This window comes from Delphinapterus leucas, chromosome 1 (genome assembly GCF_059928025.1).
Source record: "Delphinapterus leucas isolate spDelLeu-1000000601 "Yukka" chromosome 1, BTC_Dleu_Yukka2, whole genome shotgun sequence".
Lineage (NCBI taxonomy): Eukaryota > Metazoa > Chordata > Mammalia > Artiodactyla > Monodontidae > Delphinapterus > Delphinapterus leucas.
In genome coordinates this window covers 20,484,096-20,506,877 of record NC_143129.1, presented here as the reverse complement: position 1 = coordinate 20,506,877, position 22,782 = coordinate 20,484,096, and the positions used below count along the sequence as shown (strand labels likewise).

At 37.8% G+C, this 22,782-nt stretch overlaps 1 protein-coding gene across 1 annotated transcript in view; it reads left to right on the top strand.

Moving 5' to 3' along the window:
* USH2A (usherin) overlaps positions 1–22,782 on the top strand; it is a 777,251-nt gene that overhangs the window by 429,768 nt on the left and 324,701 nt on the right. The window contains exon 37 of the mRNA XM_022579226.3: positions 14,946–15,125. Coding sequence (XP_022434934.3) covers positions 14,946–15,125 — 180 coding nt within the window. The remainder of the gene's footprint in view (positions 1–14,945; positions 15,126–22,782) is intronic.

The window sequence follows — 22,782 nt, the reverse complement described above, 5'->3', positions numbered from 1 at the left end:
GTATGGTTTTTATCCCTCAGTCTGTTAATACGGTGTATCACATTGATTGAGTTGCGTATATTGAAGAACCCTTGCATTCCTGGAATAAACCCCACTTCATCATGGTGTGTGATCCTTTTAACGTGCTGTTGGATTCTGTTTGCTAGTATTTTGTTGAGGATTTTTGCATCTGTGTTCATCAGTGATATTGGCCTGTAGTTTTCTTTCTCTGTGACATCTTTGTCTGGTTTTGGTATCAGGGTGATGGTGGCCTCGTAGAATGAGTTTGGGAGTGTTCCTCCCTCTGCTATATTTTGGAAGAGTTTGAGAAGGATAGGTGTTAGCTCTTCTCTAAATGTTTGATAGAATTTGCCAGTGAAGCCATCTGGTCCTGGGCTTTTGTTTGTTGGAAGATTTTTAATCACAGTTTCAATTTCAGTGCTTATGATTGGTCTGTTCATATTTTCTATTTCTTCCTGGTTCAGTCTCAGAAGGTTGTGCTTTTCTCAGAATTTGTCCATTTCTTCCAGGTTGTCCATTTTATTGGCATATAGTTGCTTGTAGTGATCCCTCAGGATTCTTTGTATTTCTGCAGGGTCAGTTGTTACTTCTCCTTTTTCATTTCTAATTCTGTTGATTTGAGTCTTCTCCCTTTTTTCCTTGATGAGTCTGGCTAGTGGTTTATCAATTTTGTTTATCTTCTCAAAGAACCAGCTTTTAGTTTTATTGATCTTTGCTATTCTTTCCTTCATTTCTTTTTCATTTATTTCTGATCTGATCTTTATGATTTCTTTCCTTCTGCTAACTTTGGGATTTTTATTTCTTCTTTCTCTTAATGCTTTAGGTGTAAGATTAGGTTGTTTATTTGAGATTTTTCATGTTTCATGAGGTAGGATTGTATTGCTATAAACTTCCCTTTTAGAACTGCTTTTGCTGCATCCCATAGGTTTTGGGTCATCGTGTTTTCATTGTCATTTGTTTCTAGGTATTTTTTGATTTCTTCTTTGATTTCTTCAGTGATTTCTGGGTTATTTCGTAGCGTATTGTTTAGCCTCCATGTGTTTGTATTTTTTACGGTATTTTTCCTGTAATTGATATCTAGTCTCATAGCATTGTGATCAGAAAAGATACTTGATACGATATCAATTTCCTTAAATTTACCAAGACTTGAATTGTGACCCAAAATATGATCTATCCTGGAGAATGTTCCGTGAGCACTTGAGAAGAAAAGGTATTCTGTTGTTTTTGGATGGAATGTCCTATAAATTTCAATTAAGTCCATCTTGTTAAATGTGTCATTTAAAGCTTGTGTTTCCTTATTTATTTTCATTTTGGATGATATGCCCATTGGTGAAAGTGCGGCGTTGGAGTCCCCTATTATGATTGCGTTACTGTTTATTTCCCCTTTCATGGCTGTTAGCCTTTGCCTTATGTTTTGAGGTGCTCCTGTGTTGGGTGCATAAATATTTACAATTGTTATATTCTTCCTGGACTGATCCCTTGATCATCATGTCGTGTCCTTCTTTGTCTCTTGTAGAAGTCTTTATTTTAAAGTCTATTTTGTCTGATATGAGAATTGCTACTCCAGCTTTCTTTTGATTTCCATTTGCATGGAATATCTTTTTCCATCCCCTCACTTTCAGTCTGCATGTGTCCCTAGGTCTGAAGTGGGTCTCTTGTAGACAGCATATATACAAGTCTGGTTTTTGCATCCATTCAGCTAGTCTATGTCTTTTGGTTAGAGCATTTAATCCATTTACATCTAAGGTAATTATCGATATGTATGTTCCTATTACCATTTTCTTAATTATTTTGGGTTTGTTTTTGTAGGCCTTTTCCTTCTCTTGTGTCTCCTGCCTAGAGAAGTTCGTTTAGCATTTGTTGTAAGCTGGTTTGGTGGTGCTGAATTCTCGTAACTTTTGCTTGTATGTAAACGTTTTAATTTCTCTTTTGAGTCTGAATGAGGTCCTTGCTGGGTAGAGTAACCTTGGTTGTAGGTTTTTCCCTTTCATCACTTTAAATATGTCCTGCCACCCGCTTCTGGCTTGCAGAGTTTCTGCTGAAAGATCAGCTGTTAACCTTATGAGGATTCCCTTGTATGTTATTTGTTGCTTTTCCATTGCTGCTTTTAATATTTTTTCTTTGTATTTAATTTTTGATAGTTTAATATGTGTCTTGGCATGTTTCTCCTTGGATTTATCCTGTATGGGACTCTCTGCGCTTCCTGGAATTGATTGACTGTTTTCTTTCCCATGTTAGGGAAATTTTCAACTGTAATCTCTTCAAATATTTTCTCAATCCCTTTCTTTTTCTCTTCGTCTTCTGGGACCCCTATAATTCAAATGTTGGTGCATTTAATGTTGTCCCAGAGGTCTCTGAGACTATCCTCAATTCTTTTCATTCTTTTCTCTTTATTCTGCTCTGCAGTAGTTATTTCCACTATTTTATCTTCCAGATCACTTATCCATTCTTCTGCCTCAATTATTCTGCTATTGATTCCTTCTAGAGAATTCTTAATTTCATTTCTTGTGTTGTTCATCACTGCTTGTTTGCTCTTTAGTTCTTGTAGGTCCTTGTTAAACGTTTCTTCTATTTTCTCCATTCTATTTCCAAGATTTTGGATCATCTTTACTATCATTACTCTGAATTCTTTTTCAAGTAGACTGCCTATTTCCTCTTCATTTGTTTGCTCTGGTGGGTTTTTACCTTGCTCCTGCATCTACTGCGTATTTCTCTGTCTTCTCATTTTGCTTTACTTACTCTGTTTGGGGTCTCCTTTTCTCAGGCTGCATGTTCATATTTCCCATTGGTTTTGGTGTCTGCCCCCAGTGGCTAAGGCTGGTTCAGTGGCTTCTGTAGGCTTCCTAGTGGAGGAGACTGGTTCCTGTGTTCTGGTAGGTGGAGCTGGATTTTGTCTTTCTGATATACAGGACCACATCTGGTTGTGTGTTTGGGATGTCTGTGAACTTAATATGATTTTAGGCAGCCTCTCTGCTAATGGATGGGGTTGTGTTCCTGTGCTGCTAGGTGTTTGGCCTGGGACATCCAGCACTGGAGCTGGCTGGCCGTCAGGTGGAGCTGGGTCTTAGCCTTGAGACAGAGATCTCTGGGAGAACTCTTGCTGATTGATATTACGTGGAGCCGGGAGGTCTCTGGCGGTCAAGTGTCCTGAACTTGGCTCTCCCACCTCAGAGGCTCAGGCCTGACACCAGGCTGGAGCACCAAGACCCTGTCAGCCACATGGCTCAGAAGAAAAGGGACAAAAAAAGAAAGAAAAAGTAATCATTTTAAATAAATAAATAAAAGAAGTAAAATTACAAAATTAAAAATTTTTTAAATTGTTAAAATTTTTAAAAAGTAATAAAAAGAAGAGAGCAACCAAACCAATAAACAAATCCACCAATGATAACAAGCGCTAAAAACTATGCTAAGGTAAACATAAAAATCAGAAACAAGTCAGTCACAGGCAGCAAGCCCCAAGTCTACAGTTGCTTCCAAAGTCCACCACCTCAGTTTTGGACTGATTCATTGTTTGTTCAGGTATTACACAGTTTCAGCATACCTCACATTGCTTGTGGGGATTTAATCCACTGCACCTGAGGCTGCTGGAGAGATTTCCCTTTCTCTTCTTTGTTTGCACAGCTCCTGGGGTTCAGCTTTGGATTTGGCCCCGCCTCTGCATGTAGGTCACCCTCAGGCCTGTGTTCCCACCCAGACAGGATGGGGTTAAAGCCGTGGCTGATTAGGGGACTCTGGCTCACTCATGCCAGGGGTGGGGGGAAGGAGGGGTACGGTGCTTATAATTGAAATGCAGGATGAGCCTGCGATGGCAGAGGCCAGCGTGACATTGCAACAGCCTGAGGCCCACCCCGTGTTCTCCCGGGAAAGTCGTCCCTGGATCACGTGATCTTGGCAGTGGTGGACTGCACAGGCTCCTGGGAGGGGAGGTGTGGATAGTGACCTGTGCTTGCACACAGGATTCTTGAGGGCTGCAGCAGCAGTGTTAGAGCTTCACACCCATCTCTGGGGTCTGAGCTGTTAGCTACGGCTCGTGCCTGTCTCTGGAGCTCGTTTAGGCAGTCCTCTGCCTTCTCTGGGCAGACAGGGAAGGAATCCCCTCTCCTCGCACACCCCGCAACAATGGTCTCTTGCCTCTTAGGCAGGTCCAGAGTTTTTCCTGGACACCCTCCCGGCCAGCCGTGGCACACTAGCCCCCTTAGGCTGTGTTCACGCAGCCAACCCCAGTCCTCTCCCTGGGATCGAACCTCTAAAGACCTAGCCTCAGCTCCCAGCCCCCACCCACCCCAGTGGGTGAGCGGACAAGCCTCTCAGGCTGGTGAGTGCTGGTTGGCAGTGATCCTCTGTGGGGAAATCTCTCCGCTTTGCCCTCTGCACCCCTGTTGCTGCACTCTCCTCCATGGCTCTGAAGCGCCCCCCCCCCGCCAACCCCCATCTCCGCCAGTGAAGGGGATTCCTCGTGTGTAGAAACTTTTCCTCCTTCACAGCTCCCTCCCACTGGTGCAGGTCCCGTCCCTATCCTTTTTTCTCTGTTTATTCTTTTTTCTTTTGCCCTACCCAGGTACGTGGGGATTTTCTTGCCTTTGGGAGGTCTGAGGTCTTCTGTCAGCGTTCAGTAGGCGTTCTGTAGGAGTTGTTCCACATGTAGATGTATTTCTGATGTATTTGCGGGGAGGAAGGTGATCTCCACGTCTTACTCCTCCACCATCTTGAAGATCCCCTCTTCAGTTACTCTTATCAAACCTTTAGAACAGCAGCTATCGTCACTATGATGTACTTGGATTTCCATTTGCAAACTTCCTGGGCTTGTGGAATTAGGGACTTTCGATAACATATTTTCTTCCTGCTTTTTTTCTCCTTTTCAGTAATTTGCATTTATAAGCACTGGATAGTGAAAGGCCTTCAAAGCATCAACAATAGTACAGTGCAGCAATGTAAGATAGGGCTCCATCAATACAGTATCGTTTCCAACATACCCTGTTCCACTCTTTAAAGAGTTTACTCAAGAAAATCAGTGTAAAAATTGTAAATCTCTTTATTCAGGAAGGCAGACCATTTTTAAAAGGTTGTCACTTCAATTGTTTAATTCAGAGGATAGCAAACTTTTTCAGTAAAGGGCCACATAGTAAACACTTTAAACTTTACAGGCAACATGGTCTTACCATAACCGCTGAATTGTGCAGTTGTGACATGACAATGCCTAGACGTGTAATTTTCTGTGTTCTAATAAAACTTTATTTACAAGAACAGGTTTCTGGCCAGATTTGGCTTGTAGCCTGTAGATTGTGGATCCTCATTTATTTATAAGTTTAAATACAATTCATATAGTTTCCTTGGATATTTCAACCCTCTCATGATTCTCTGGATTTCACAAAAATTATGCGTGCTCACTTAAAAATTCATGTAATATAGAGTAATGGCATTCATGAAAATCCCACTACCTATAAGTAACTAATGTTAACAGATGACAAACATCATTTCAGACCTTTCTCAATTCATGAGTGGTTTCTTGGTAGCAAGCAACAGAAACAACTCTGATTAATTAAGGCAAAAATGAATTATTGTAGGAGAACTGAGCAGTTCAAAAAGTGGACAAGAAAGTGGCAGAGTCATACTTGTACAGAAACTACAAATAGCTTGGCCCAGACAAGCTCGTGCCTCAGGTTACATACAGGAGGACACCCCCACTGGCAGCGGCAGTACCACCACTTAGCAGCCCTGGACAATTGCAGCTCTGCTTCTGCATTCTCAACAATTCTCGAGACAGTGAGAAGAAACCCTAACTGACCCTAAGCCATGCATTGTTTTGCCTCATCCTGCTTCTTGGTCCCAAGGTGGAAGCATCCAACTGGCAATCTTGTGGTCAAGTGCCCACGTGAGCTTTAGCTATCCTTTCATTTACCAAAATAATAATAATTAATTAAATTATATTTCTGATCATTTTCTCTCCACACCTCTATCATCTTGATCCACATCTCTGATTTCTTGATCTTTTTTCTTATGCATTGATGATGATTATCTTGAGGCTTTCCATCATGCTATCGATTTAGATTTTAGCTGTTGCTATTCTGTTCCTTGCTTTTTTCTCACTTGTCTGTTAAATCCTTCATGATTTTCTTTTTCTAATTTCCAATTTGTTTCTCTGCCTCTGCAATATCCTTTTTTCATCTTATAGGGAATACATATCTTTTTTTTCCCCTGGAGCTGTGTGGTTGTCTTTTTATCTTGGGATCCTTTCTTTCCTTTTGGCTATATGTAAGCATATTTTGTATTTCTTCCTTCAAACTCATCTGGCTTATGCCTAGTATGGGCAGCTCGGTCCAGACTTTTCGTTTGTTCTGACTGTGGTCCACGTCTTTTCTTTCTGGTGCTAGTTAGCCTTCCTTCTACCTAAACTTTGAGAACTGGGTGTTGCTGTTAATGTACTTGTCCGTAGCCTTGGAGTAAAGGTGGGAGGAATGGGAGTGAGATAGAGGATATGGATGGATGCATTGAACAGGATTCTAGGACATCTAGTTTCTCTATCTCTTCCGAGATCCCATTAACTGTCCTTTGAAGCAGCACCCCCTCCATTTATGCACATGCATCTCCCACTCCCAGGGACCTCAGCTTCTTCCCCCAACTCAGCACAAGCTTAGCAGGGTGGCCAGCCCTGACTCCTCTTCCTGTCTGTACAAACTCTACTCAGGTTCACTTCATTTCAAATTAGAGAAGATTCCTTGGTTTATATTTCTTTCTCCAGGAGCAAAATTAGGAACTTTCTGTGAGATTTCAAAGTCAATGCCATTTATTTGTTCCTTTCCCTTTATTTGTGCTCCAAGATTTTCAGCTGGTCTTGTTAATGTTATTATTTTTGTTCTAATTTTTCCATGTTGTTAGGTATTTTGGAAAGGCAATTCTGTTATACTAATTGATCTATTCTTCTCCAAAAACATAAACTTTTTGTTTGGGGTTTTTTGTTTTGGTTTTTGGTTTAGTTTTGGGTTTTTTGTTTGTTTGTTTTTGTTTTTTTCTTTCGAATGTTTATTTTATATTGGAGTATGGTTGATTTACAATGTTGTGTTAGTTTCAGGTGTACAGCAAAGTGATTTAGTTATACATACACATATATCTATTGTTTTTCAGCTTCTTTTCCCATATAGGTTATTATGGAGTATTGAGTAGAGTTCCCTGTGCTGTACAGTAGGTCCTTTTTGATTATCTATTTTATATATAGTAGTATGTATATGTTAATCCCATCCTCCTAATTTATCCCTCCCCCCGTCTTTTCCCTTTGGTAACCATAAGTTCAAAAATATAAACCTTGAAAGTTCACAATTTATTCCTAAATCTCTTTCCAGCAAGGTGATTCATATCCATAGCTTAGAACCTGTAACACACAGACTCTAAGATGGCATCTGATTATCTCCTCTTCCTGGTACTTACGCCTTTGTATAATCCCCTCCCCTTGCATGTGGTCAAAACCTGTGACTTGTATTTAACCAATAGACTATGGCAAAAGGGGATGGGCTGTTAGTTCTGACAGTGATATCTAAGATTGTAAACCACCTTGCCAGGAGACTCTCTCCCTTGTGGGCTTTGATAAAGCAAGCAGCCATGTTGGGGAGGCCCATGTGGGAAGGAATGAGGGCAGCCTCCAGGCAATAGCCAGCAAGAAAATGAGGCCCTCAGTTCCAACAGCCTGCAAGGAACTGAATGCTGCAACAACTACCTGAGCTGGAGGAGATCTTTCTCCAGTAGAACCTTGAGATAGGGCTATAGTCCAAGGCAACACCTTGATTGCAGCCCTTTTGAGACCCTGAGCAAGAGGACCCAGCTAAGATCTGCCCAGACTCCTGACCCACAGAGACTCTGAGATAAGAAATGCATGTTGTTTTGAGCTGCTCAGTTTGTGCTAAGATGATGACACAGCAATAGATAACTAGCCCAGGAACACATGACTCCATGACTGCAGTGAATAAAACTTATAGAATCGCCAGCAAAACATGGCATAATTCTCACCCAAATACTGTGCTCCGAAAATCCATGTTCTCCTTTAATGGAGGCTCTGTCTCAAGCATGTATCTAAGCATTGAAACTAAGATTACAAACATTTCATTAAGAATTGGTGACTGACTCTGTTCTGTGATTGATGCTTGTTAAGTTCTCCATCTGATACCAGTGGTACTCAAGGCTCAGCATGGTCAGTGTGTTTAGTAAGGCTCTCTTACAACATCTTCTGTTCATTGATTAGTCAAGCTCATGTCTGTCCAATGTTTAGTTTGGAATCTAGAGACCACTTTCTGTGGGAGCATATTTTTCCAAACGGCTCTTGGCTAATTGAGATAATGGCAATTGTTTGTTCATTTTGACAGTGTGTCCAAATGGGGGAAGAAAAGGTTAAAGGAGAAAAAAAATTTGACTTTTCAGAGCACAACGTAGTTGATAAAAATGGACCATACTTCCCTAATTTACCACACACATAATCAATCTCTGAATTCACTGTTTATATATAATTATTTTCTGATGTTAATAAAATAAGAGCATTTAGGAAATCTGACTGTGGTACATAGAGCAAACTTGATGAAAAGACACCATGCCCCAAAGGACTTTAAAAAATGGTATTTAAAATATTTAGAAGGGTAGTCATGCAACTTTGGTATACCCTTGCCCATACATTAAAAAAAAATCAAAACAAAACAGAAAGATCCTTAATATCTATAGAACTGTTATTGCTCTTGTATGAGCACAGACTCAGGGCAAATGTTTCTGAAGCACCTTTTAGTGAATTGATGAAATACTCTATGTATTTATTCCCTGAACTACAATTGTCCTAACAGTAGAATGACAAATTTAAAAAGGAATCAAAGAAGTACGGCTTTTACTAGATGACAACTAATTAAACATCACATTAGAGTAATTACAGTAATGGTAAAAGTATGATGCATTAATAGAACACTGTCCTCAGAGGCCTAAGTGCTTCACAGGCTTTTTTTTTTTTTTTTTCTCTTTCAAAATGTTCTGTGGAGAAGGCAGCTATGTAGGTAGAGATCTATAAAGGTTTTCTACATTGGCAAAAACTTAAAGGCAGGAATAGGTCCTTTTACCTATATAGTAACTTAAACAAATACTTTCAGATTTCTACCAAAGTAAGATCTATTAGAATAATGAAGTCTGGAGGATGCATTTGCATCATGGGTAGAATAATTTGAAATAATCTCCTTAGAAAGAAGAAAAAAAAGTGACTTAAATAGTAATATGTGTTATCTAGATGACCTAGAATTCTTAGCTCCCATTAAAGGGCATTTTGGCCACATGGCCCTAATCTGTGATCTGCCATTCAATGTCTTTTGATTTGGGGATTGGCAGAATTCTGTAATGATGAGGTGAGGCTGAGCAACACTAAAATTGAGACCCCAATACAGGAAATAATATAGCATTTTCTTTTTCCAGCCAGAAGTGGGAAAATTAGTCAACACCTTTTCTACCATAAGGTGTAATTGGATTCAGAAAAAGGCTAACTTAAACAGGACCAGGTCTGACATGCAAAACCTCCCACGATAACAAGAATGAGTTTGGTTTGTTCGCTGTCATTCCTTATTATGATCTTTGTCATGAGAATGGATTCACGTCCGGCCATTTTCCGTTCTTGTTACAATCTTTGTCACATGAATAAGATATCAGGATGTTAATGCCTGGCATACAGTCTTCTGTGTGTGACGATAGTTACAAGACTACGCTGACCTTTGCAGTATTATGTATTCTGATTGGCTGTTCATTTCACCTCTTTCCCACAAGTTAATAAGGCTGTAAAAAGGAGAGAACTGAAACGGCCAGCCAGTTAAGTTATAGAATATTGAAAAGGTCAGAGCAGTACAGCACAGAGGAAAAAAAAAATGATGGAATATATGGTGCATTAAGATGCTTGTGACAATGATTATAACAAGAATCAGAAAGGATACCCATTTATGTTATTTCAATCTAGAGAGCCCCACGGGATGATATTCCCGGAATAGCCATCACTTACGCCTCTGTGAATCATACATGTGAAAATATCTGTTTATACTGGTTTTGGCTTAAAAACTAATTATATAGAAAATATCCTACTATTCAACAATAAGAACATTAAAAGTAAGATTTTAGCCTTAGAAATGGGCATTCATGTTGTTAACATTTTAGTAGGTCTTCGTATTTGAAACTGAAGGAAAACTTCCTTACATGTGAAATCTGTTGGGCATGTGAGATTTATTTTGATTGTTTCTTCATTTAACACTTTTTTTCCTCAAAATAAAATAGAAAAGTAGGACTGAAAGAATTAACCTTTTTGGAAGTCCTTTAGAAAGTGGAATATTCTGAAATAGCATTGAGGATTTTATTTTAAAATTTTGTGTGAGCTATATGAAATATGTTTCTTCCTTGTGATTGCATGATACTGGCCAGTGTACAAAGAATCCTTCCTTTCCACTGAATCCTCAGTGGAGAGAGAAAGAAAGGGAGAGAGACATTTAATTCAGAAATTCTTAAGTTATTGTTCTCAGGTGTGCAGTAATGTTTATTCATTTTTTACACACTTCATGGTTTCATTTATTATAAAGTTTAGAATGAGCAAAAAAATTTATTATGATCAAAATCAGAAATATGTAGGTGCATATATGTCCATAATTATTATATAGTCCGGATGGAATAACCTGTTATCATTTTTAAACGTCTCTCTTTATCCCTAATAATGGTTTTTGTCTAACAGTCTATTTTATCTGATATTACTATAGCCAATTCTCTTAGGGTTGCTGTTTCCATGATATAGCTTTTCCTTTTCTCTTTTTATTCATTTTAAAAATTATTTTTATGCATGTTTTAAGTTTTCTTATAGAACAACTGTACTAGATTTTGTAGTCTGTTAAGACAGTCTGGTTTAAAAGTCAGGTTTACACTTTCTAAAGATGCATTGTTTCACTAATAGAGTAAACATTTTACATCCCAAAGCTAGAATCTAAATGCATCATTAATAAGAATGTCAAATGCAACCTCATTATTTTTGCGAACAAAGAAAATGAATTTTGATCTTTACTTTAAGACCACCTTGAACATGGATCAAATAACCCTAAAATCAGTAGTTCTGCATACTTCAGAAGAATCTCCATGTGATTCCTGATACCCTTTGATGTTATACTTCAGTAGTTCTGGAGTGGAACTCAGGTGTGTGAATGTTTATGAAGTACCCCCCAGGTGATTTTGACGTGGGTGAGCCCTGGAACACAGGTACAGACAGTCCCACTGTGTAAAGAGTTTAGTGCAATCCCTGCTTAAAGCCCGATGGCACAGACCACAGCCAAAGAAGGTGGACGAGGGGGACTCCAAACTCACAATGCCTGGAGGCGGGAAGATGGGGGCCTCTGGTTCCAGAACACAGAATCTTAACCGGGCCTGCACCATCCACTGATACTCACAAATAGGGTCAGCGCTGAGGCCGACCAGACAGGAGTGGTCACCTGTGATAGGACACGCTTATCGCTTGAGCATTTTCTAGCTTGATTCTTGAGGCTGAGCCAACAGGGCTGCCTTCTCCAGCCCACTGAAAACAAAGTTTATGCAGAGAAAAGTGGTAAAGCCCAACCCTCTCAAAAGGGAGGATCAGAGGACCTGCATTTTTAAGATTTTTCCCCCAATATTTAGGAGCCCAAATTGGGAAAGTTCAAAGGAAGAAAGAGAAGGCAGGGAGAATGAAGTGGAGAAGAGCTGAAACCTTTGGATCCTGTTTTGGTTTTGAATCTGGAGATTTTTGAGCTTCAGCAAGGGTTGAAATCCTGTCATTTGCTCCAGGTCTGTGAATTGAGTTGTATGTTAGTGGGGCTGAGAGAACATTTGACTCACTCAGCTGCATGCTTCCTGGAGATGTACACGTTCTTTTTTTCAGTTGAACGAAACGGTTATGTAATTGCATCCTTCTCATAATTATTGAGTAATTATATACTTCTTATAATTACTGAGTAATCATTGTTCTATAACTAGGACTTAATGTTACAACTAATTGTATAATTACCATGTATTAATGTTATCTGGGAAACTTAGAATAAAGTGGTACTTAATATATTTCCCCCTGCCATGCCATTTTCAAAGCTGGCAATAGTGTTCGTTTTACAGCCTGAAATTTGCTTCAGAGACAAACAAAATACAAGGGAAAAAAACCTCACCAATGTTATCATAATAGATGTTAACTCATTGAGCTTACGATTGCACCAGGCTTAAAATGTGTAAAAGAGTATTCTCCTGGCTTATTTTTTTTTATAATTTTCATTGTTGTTTTGCAGCTTACCATCTTTTGTAAGATGTGTACAGTTAATACTACTTTAGAAGCAATAGAGCATCTGTCTGGGTCTCCTGGGATAAACTGACCTTTTTGAAATTTTACAGCTGGGCGTGTGACAATAGCAGCAATTGTTTCAGCTATAAGTGAAAATGTTTTTAAGGAGCTAGGCATTATGGGAACTTGAGAAGATCTTCAGATGTGGATAATGAAATTTGTCTTGGACCATGGTTAGAAGGGATTCATATTAATCTTAACCAAGTTCCTTGAGTGTAAGAACTATGTCTTACTTGTTTGGTGCATACTGTTATCAGCACCTAGCAAAGTCTACTCCCTGCGTGCAGCTGGAGCTCAATAATCAAGTTGACCTGTTGTAAAGAATCTATGAAAGCTAGTGTAGCATAATTTGGAAGTGTCTTTTCAATGCATTGGGAAATTAGCAACAGCTATTTTGTAGGTTTCATAACTTCTTCACACATATATTTGTGTTGTCTATTCAAATTTGGGGAACGTAAAACCATTCTTAAGCTGTGAATATGTCTTTATCTTGTTTTACCAAGCATGAATAGAAATTATTAGTCCCATGTTTTAGCCCATAAGTACCATTTATTTTCTTTGGAACAAACCAGTCCTTTGCCAATTTCAAGTTCAGAGTAATAAATTCTTGCACTAACTAGGGGTTTCTTCTGTTCGTGAAAAACACTTAACCTACCTGTGTATTTTGCAGCAATAAAATTCTCAGCTAAGTTCTCCAACCCAAAGTTATTATAAGTATCTTTTTAAAAATTTGATATATGTTTAAAGTTACCCTTACCCATGCTCATAACTAGATATGTGGTCCTCTTTTATCATTTGATCTTTATTAATTTTAGAGTTTGAAATACAACCTGATGAAACAATTGCCCAGTGGTAGTGAATGAGATTAGTGTTGTTTTATTAATTGAAGAACCTTAGAATTTTGATTAATAATATATTGTTGGATGGATGTGGGGGGGAATATAGTAGGTAGGTAGCTGAGAAAGTAAAATACAGAGTGAATAATTCTTAATCACTTGCTGGTTCTAAACATTTGTCTGGAATGTATCTGCTGTATGGATTACAAGAAACAGCAATATTCTTAGCTGCTTTTGATAAACATCTGCTGTAAAGACATCCCACTTAACCTTGGTAATAACATGGCAGTTGAAGGAGTACTCTCATTCCTAGTCCACAGAAGAAAAACCTGAGGTTCAGAAATATTAAGTAACTTACAAAGAGCACGCTACTGAAGGATAAGGACAGGCTCAAATGCAGAAACTCTTTGATCACCAAATGTATGTACTTTCCTTTGCGCCATACTCTACTAAACTATGTAAAAATATACTATTTTTGTAAATACTGTAACTTAAATTTTGTCTACTGTACAGTGCAAGATCACTTTCCATACGTGACCATATTTTACCTTTTAAAACATTTAAACAATAAAGATTATATCAGTATCCAGGGATCTTGAAAATATGCTTTCCCCTTGAAGTCCAGCATCATGTGTGTTTTTGGTTTGCTTATATTTTGTAGAATTTATGTGGGAAAAATTAAAGGTACATAGTAAAAAGTGTTCTGGCAAAGGAAGAACACTACTTGAAGTAAATATTGCTATTCTTAATTTTTTTTTCTGTGTTTTAAGAGTAAGTATAACTAAATTTTACCAAATTAAGCAATATTTTGAAAAATTTGCCTCATGGAAACTTTTCAGGAAAGCATCTATCATAGAAAGTGAGATAAATGTTGCAATACAGTTTTCGGTTGTAGCCCTATTTTTAAGCCTAATTTCTAACTCTCCTTAACCTTGAATGTAACCCAGTTGCCTAGAAGAGGGAGATAAAATTTTGTTATCAGACAGCAGTATTTTCCTATATCCTAGACATTCTAAGATTTGAGAATGGGTTTGCTGAAGTTTTGGAAGCATGGTAGTGGTAGGACGTGGTGATGCCTCGTTTATGGTGATTCTTATATACAGGTAGGCAACCTCTGCATTTACCCATAGAGCTAAAAAAATAGATCTTCTAATCAAAGTGGACACATATTACTTCCCATCCCTAGTGGCTTTTCAGGATATTTTGACCAAATCTGATTTAAAGAGGCATTAGATAGAAGGCAGTCAGCTCACCTTTCAAGCGAAATGAGCAGAAAATACACCAATTGATAATAAATGAAACATATGACACATGCATTTGCGTGTACTGTTTATATCCAGAACCATTCCATTTGGGGGAAAAGAGTATGACTTCTTTCCAGTCCGCACATCAAAGAAAATTCAAGGATTTAAAAAAAAATCTCAAACAATTGTAAATAATCCATTAAGTGATCAATTTATATATCTGCCCGTAGTTTTACTTATAGACATGATACTTGTGGTTAGGTTTCATACTGTCTTAGACTATCAGTCCAGTTATTTCCATCCCTGTGCTAAATAGATTAGAAAACATAATATTAACTGAGGTAACACTTCGTTCACAAAATAATAAAAGTATGCATGTTGATAATAGCACATGTAATGTCTCTCGGGGCATTGATATATAGTTCTGTTTAGTACTGTATATTTAGAAACCCAAGAAAATATTCAAATAATAGCAGGAAAGAATCCTTAAGTATGCACCAATTTAAATATTTTTCTTTTTTTAATCAGCAGACGACAACTACACTCTTCTGAATGGCACACAAGTCATGTACAGTGGTGAAGAGACCAGCCTTTCGGTGCTCATCGATGGGTTGGTTCCTTTTACTAACTATACAGTACAAGTGAATGTTTCAAATAGCCAAGGCAGCTTGATAAGTGATCCCGTAATGATTTCAATGCCGCCAGGAGGTAAGTCTATGAACAACGTTGGTATCTAAATGTATATAAATGCCCTAGAACTAAGTCTCCACTGAATACCTTGTTTATTGTTAAAATTAACTTTTTTTAGAACTTAGAGTCTCAGTTGTATTTCTGGTTGTTTTTGTTCTTGTTTGTTCTATTGAGACCCTTTTATTGATATTGTTTCATTGAGACCACTTTCATCTCGCACTGAGTCTACATGTATGTGTACGTACACACACAGGTATCTCTTGCTTTATGCATGTTAAGAAGACTGGGAAATGCTTTTTTGTCTGAGACTTCATTTAGATTCAAAATTTATGTTTTCCATTTGTGGTTTAATTTTCTCATACAAGTGGTTCTTATTCCTGGTTTTTTGTAGAACTAGTTTAGAAGTATATCTAAACCTCTCATTTGACAGAAAAAAAAAAAGGCAGAGTGAGGGTAATAGAATAGGAAAACTCTATTCACACCACTGGAAAAACATCTTTAAATTCCATGTCCTAATGATTAGAGTTCAATAGTGCCATTTTCACATGTGAAATGCGACACAATCTGGCTATTTTTAACTATTTCTATGAAAAACGATTGACTTATTCAGAATTATTGTGATCTGCAGTCAACTCCACCCTTGTTCTATTTATGGGAACTAATTATTAAGAAGAAAAATCTCCCTTAGATTGATACGTACAGCCCTTGAACAGAAAGCATGCCTCAAACAAATAAGAACATGATTCTCGATTTGGTGTTTAGAACTGTATGTTTTTTGAAAATACCAAAGGAAAAGGACCCTAGGAAACCCAGTGTTGGCTTGTAGCCCAGCTTCAGGAGCCAGTGCGTTCTGTACTAAAGGATAATGTCCTTACCGCGTTAAGAGCATTCTGCGGGGCTGGATAAAATCCCTCTCCAGTCGTAAAGAGCATAAGAGCAACAAAGGTCTCATCACCAGAGGAAAATAAGGGTTAATCTACAATTCGTATGGAACCCCTCTTCCAAGGAAGAATTCATTACCTGCTGTGTCATAAAAACCACTCACTATTATCTACCTTTTATGACATTATAAGAATTAATGAATGGATATTTACCAAACAATTGAAACTCTAAATGGCTGAAGCCACAATGTTTAAGAAAAGAACGCTTTGAAAGTGACTTTTGGGGCAGATCAACTCAGTTGCATATTGTATGAACAAATAATAAAGAAGGGAATTGAATTTAGGTGGGTCCCTGTTTAAGAACTGAGACCAAAAAATCAAAACAAAACAAAAGAAACTTTGGGTATTCCTATCTTCATTTTTCACTGTAACCCAATATGCTTGAAGGGATAAAAAATTGGGATGACTCTATACCTTAATATATAATACCCCTTGTTTATATTTAGGTATTAAAGAGTGATTAGTGCTTTAATGGAGATTTTTCCGTGGCATAGTGACATCTTAACAGAATACGTGGCATATTTGAGTTACATACTCATTTTCTGGCTAAACACTGATTTAGATAGTTTGTAATTTACAGCAATTTACATTACATTCATAAAAGGGGTGACTTTAATCCATTGTATGTTTAGGAATGTATGGCCTAATAATTTATAATATATGTGTGTGTGTATCTACGATTCAGTTAAACACAGCAAGCTGCCATTATTAACTCAATATACACTGTGCGAATATATCTGTCAGTGGGTTAGTAGAAGGGTTAATATTATGCAAACAGGAGGAAACTGAATATTGTTTTATGGTGGTACAGTTGGACTGAAGTCAACTGCTGAGTCTTATCTTCATCTCTGCTCTGTGGTTGCTTATCCGTGTCATTATCATAATGCTCCGGAAGCCAGCACTCTCTGGGCATCATGCGATCATTCACTTCATGTACTCAGAAATCCAGAATTTGGGAGATGGCCTTTCACCAAAAGAGGAAGCAGAATGTCTTCAAAGACAGACAGTGATTTCCTCAAGTTTATTACAGCCGTTAGGACATACTTCTTTTCATCATTAGATTGTTGTTGATTACAATTAGGAAACTTATAGCTTTGAAATTATCTTTTTTATGACCTTGTGGCAGTTTAAAGGTGATACCTCATTGATTAAATAGGTTTTAGTTCATGCTTCCTTTTACTTAATGATCTGAAAACATATTATCCTGATTTACACATAAAATCATGCTGAAAAGCATGTGGCATTCACTAGAATATGTGTGTTTAAGTAGAATTAAATTAGTACTGAGAGTTATTAAAGAAATCTTCCATGCCTTTATCCAGTGGACTGTGTTTCATACTGAAATGAATAATAAACGAACCGATGCACAGAAGCGAACCAACTTATGGGCAGAGAAAGTTCTATATGCTATTTACTTTTCCATTATATTTGGATTGTTATCATTATTGCCATTTCCTTGATTTCAGTATTAGATCTTTTTTATGGTGATGTTGAATTCCTACTATCTTTCAATGCTGAATTATGCAAGATCTGTAATAACACCCTTAGCTATGTTTTCTTTCTAGTGTAGTTTAAAAACATGAGAATAGAAAGTCTGGGCAAGGCAGAAATGCTAATTGTTTTTCTTTATCAAGTGTTTGCTCTCAAATGTGGCTCAGAAAAACTTCTTTTGCCCCCTTCATCTGGCCAAGTCCTACCCATGTTTTAGGTTTCAACTTGGAAGTCAATCCATCGGGAAGTCATCTTTTACCAACCAAGGCTGAGATAGGGCCCTTCTGTATCCCCAAGTTCCATCACATTATATTGAAATTGCCTGTCTCACCTGACTGTCACAGTCACTGGTTATAAGAACCTACACAGCAGAGACTATTTCTTATTCACATTTTTACCTTCAATGCCTAGACCAAACCTGACACATGGTAGGTGCATAATGAACAATTAGTGAGTGAATGAGTAAATAAATAAATCAGTCAAGATAGCTTAATTACCAGTTTTAAGTTGTAAGCTTATCATTGTTCAGGCCTGCTCAGACCTCATCTTCTACCTGAGCAACCTTATAGCCAGCTGTGGAAAAGGTGACCTCCCCTGTATAAAATTGTCCAGTGCAGAAATGTTGTGGCCATGCAGATGTAATTGTTAGCCCAGGCTATAAGAAGGGCAGGAGTATTAGAAGTAAGAAATATTCTCAAATTGTACTAACTCATCACTCTGGTTCCTTTCCTATCGTAGTTACTTTAATTAGGTAAACGTAGGATAACAGACGTTGGTTAACGCTGGAATTTGGGAGAGGTAAGGGGACATAGCACAAAGAATTTTACCCTGGTACATCATCTCTTAGTTAATGGTTATGAAACATCTTATTTGATACTAGCTCTCTCTGTTTTCTTCTGATGAGAAAAATGATGATTAACGTGTAGTTTTGTGTCTGCCAATTATATCTCAATAAGGCTGCGGAAAAGAAGTCCAACAATACCTAATTTCAAACCCTCGTTAGTTCTATCAGGTCTTCCTTGTTTCGTTAATGTTGGTTAATCAAATTAATCGTATTAAAAAATAAAAGTCTTAACTTTGACCAAAGAAAAGGAAAATATGATTAAACAATATGATAAACACAAGTTATTCTGAAGATGGAAATTAAGACAAGTGAGATCATGAGACCAATAGCTCAGCACATAGAAGGACAGAGGCAAATCCCTATAGCTCACAGTTTTTATTTTAAAAATTCACTTGAAATATTATTTGGTCCACTGGAGGAGTTTGGTCTTTTGTTTTGTTTTCTTCTTCAATTATGTAGCGTATCCTTACCCACTTGTGTGTACTCAGTCTTTTTGTATTTCTACAATTACTATATTTTTAGGTTGTTTGTAATAGCATAATGCTCCTATTTACCACTAAGATACTCTTAGAAATGAAGAATATATTTAATCCAATCTCTTGAATAGCATTATACTGCAAGTTCAAAAGTTCCAGGAAAAGAATTAAAAAAATAAAACAGACTCCAAATGTTAATCCATAAATATGAAACTTTCTTATGACCTTTACCCCTTCAAGGTCTGGAGTTACTAATGGGGTTAGGATTTCAACTCTTAATGGGGCTCAGTGCATTAGTGTTTTGTATGCATGGGATTCAGCATTCAGTTTAATAAGTGGTTGACATTGGTGATGTCCCTTAATTTGCTTAAATCTAATTGGCTCTTTTATCAGTCAAACCTGTATGGATTGGCAATTGATCAGAAAGGGTCAGCCATGACTCTGCATGTAGTTAAACGATGGAACCACTAGTTAAAGTCACAGTTGCATGATAATAAGCCAAGAAAGAACAAATGAGCTTAGAGGAAGAAGCCAAAGAAGCTTAGAAGTTTTGCAGGATCTTCAAGTTCAGAACAAAGGCATTGTAGAGTATATAAATTTTAAATACACTGCATTTTGCCTCCAGACTTAAACCTTTTTTTCCAGATGAACTGAAATCTTGTCTGAAACTGTCTTTGTTACATCAAAGAACTACTCAGAAAGCTAAAAGAGACAGAAGAAGCATAAAAGGGCATAGTTTAAAATGATTAGTGACAAATTCCATACTGACGAGCTAGAAACAGATTTTTTATGAAAGTTTTATATTTTTCCAAAAGAAATATTTTTCTTCTATTTATCTTTTGCTGAACTGCTTTACTGTAACAGTGAAAGGAACTCGGAACTTAATCCAGTTTTCTATGACAGTAAACAATTTGTCATTTACACCTTAAAATTGACAAGAATTATTATAATCTACAAACTTCATAAAAACACTAGGCTTGAGGAATGTATTCCTTTTCCAACGATGTGATATTAGAAAAGCAAACACTAAAAGAAGCAAAATGGTTGTGAGTGGTTTCTTAGAGTTTTTTTAATTTCTCTCTCCTTGTCTTGACCTCCCCTCCAACCTAAAACATCCATGAAAGAAAAGGAGTGAAATCCATTTGGAATTAACACTTAGACACATTGTAAAAGCATAGACTTTGGAATCCTACAAACTTGGATTTGATTCCCCTTCTTTCACTCGCTGGCTGAGGGACTACAAGCGAATCCACAGACCTCTCTGAGCTTCATTTTGTTCCTCTGTTAAACAGGCGTGATGATAATGACCACCCGATAGAGGATTAAACAACAGTTTATGTAGCACGCTCAGCACAGTGCCTGTCTTGATTAATATTTGGTGCTTGCTATTTTCTTTGTTCCTACTAGGACTCTTTTCTGGCCTCTTTCAATAATGTGATCTAAAGTAAGAAATATATAAGTAGGCTTGGTACCTGTTTCTGGCACGGAGCTCCTAAATCCCTTGGAATTTCCTAAGCACAGAGAGCCATAAAAGTCTCTTTTGTTATGCTGATGAGATGCGTTCTGGAAAGCGCCCAAGGACAGAGGCGTGTTGCCAGAGGAGCCGACCACGTGGTTAGAAGATTGGAACTTTCAATCCCACCCACTCCTGACCTCTTGGGAGGGGAGAGGGACTTGAGATTGAGTTCAGTCCCAAATGGCCAATGAGTTAATCAATCACGCCGCTGTAATGAAGCCTCCATAAAAACCCAAAAGGATGGGGTTCCGAGAGCTTCCAGATTGGTGAATACGTGGATATTGGGGAGAGTGGGGAGTTCAGCAGGGCGTGGAAGCTCCGCGCCGTTCCCCACATTCTTTGCCCTGGTATCTCTTCCATCCGGCTATTCCTGAGTTGTATCCTTTGTAATAAATCAGAAATCTAGTGAGTAAAAGGATCTCCTGAGTTCTGTGAGCCACTCTAGCAAATTAACAGAACCCAAAAAGGGGATTGTGGGGACCTGATTTATAGCCGAAGTATAGGTAACAACCTTGACTTGCCATCCTGAGTTGGAGCGGGATCATTGGAACCTTCCATTTGGTCAGAAGCACAGGTAACAGTCTAGGCTGTGAATGGCATTAGAGGTGGCAGGCAGGGGGACTGGAAACGAGCAGCCTTGCGGGACTGAGCCCTTTCCCTGTGGAATCTGATGCTATCTTGCGGTTGATAGTGTCAGAATTGAGCTGAATTGTAGGACACTCAGCTAGTGTCCAGAGCTTGGCTTAGTGACATGGGGGAAACCACCGCCCCCCCCAAACACTTTGGGATTGAGTGTGCAGAACCCTTTTACCTCCAAAGGCTGGAAAACGCCCTGGAGAGAGGGCAAGTGAAAATCACAGTTTTTGACACATGCTGGGGAGACCAGGATAATTTTGTCTGGCTACATCTCTATCCCTTCCTACTTTAAGCCCTCAGAGTGACATAGGTGACATAAATATGGCCAGCCCAATAGCCCTGCTCAGGGGTGGTTGTGATGTGTATTGGATGATGAAGCAAGAAGGATGAGAAGTGATTTTCCATTTGAAATAGCTTAAATATCTACCTCTATGACCTCCAGATCATTTTCAAGTGATTTTTACATCAAACTCTCATTGCTTATTTTGGGATTTCAACGGGCAGAAAAGCAGCACATTTTTTCTTGATAGATTTCTCTTCTATATTCATACTGAGCCACTTATTAAATACAATTTTTCGGACTATTTTTTCATTTCCATTATATGTATATTTTTATTCATAAATAAATGCTTTTATAACTTTGTTAATGCTAAGCCAAGAGAGAATAATTTTTTTGGTAATGTTTTTTCACCTTTTCCAAATTTTCCTCATATACATCTTTTTTAAAAAGTTAAATCTTGGAATTTATTTCATTTTCAAAAATGAAAAAAAAATGTTTATTTCATTTTTCACCAAATAGGAAAGCATAGTAATTGTTCAGTAAATGCACTTTTGAACAACTAAGTGAAATATTTGCTTTTTAAAATGTAACATATATTTTTTGCCCAATAATATTGCTAAAAGAATAATGTCACCCACTGATTTTTCAGAGATCAAACTGCTGGATTAACTTTCTTTTAGATTTTAAAAGACTGGAATTCTCTTTCAGTTATATATTACTGTGTACTCAAACCATCTCAAAAACTTAGCAATTTAATAAAGCCACTCTGTTATTTCTCATGATTGTAGGTAGTTGTCATTTGGGGAAAATACAACTAAGTCTACTGGTGACCGCAAAACTTAGCCTTTGGACTAAAACAGTTGACTATCCTTCCTGGTATGTTACAGAGTAAATGGAAATTTTTTTATTAATCCAGCAAGTCAGTTAAGAGTAGGTAGGTCAGGAGAGTACCAACTATGCAACAGAAGGAAAAGAAATGCTTTAAAGGAAGCAGAATGATGATTGCCCTGGGAGCAGCCTACACTCTTAGGAGGGGTGGGACAGTGCTATCAAATCTCTTAGGTTAAATGTTACAATAGCTTTGCCTTTAAACAAAAGAAAAGAAAGGAAAAATAAATCATTGACTATAGTCCTTCAATTGATTAGGAACTGAGTCTCAGACTTGTGGTATGACTTGCACAGTGAAATTATTTTTCTCTTTCACTTTCTAAAGAAAAGAACTGAATTTTCTTTCCTTTTTTCTCATCTCACCTGAAAACCCTAAGACCTCAGGGGAGTGGACGGTAGGTAGCGCTATGGACCAGCCATAGGGAAAATGATGTCATTTTTATGACAGGATGCCCAAGAGAATTAGGAGCAATTAGAAGCTCAAAAGTCAGGGGTAGGCCAAAAAATAAATAAGTAAACAAGAGTTGCAAATTCAAGCTTCATTTTATCTTACACTTTCTCTGTAGCTGTAGCAATGAGAAGTATAAAATATTGCCATGCCTT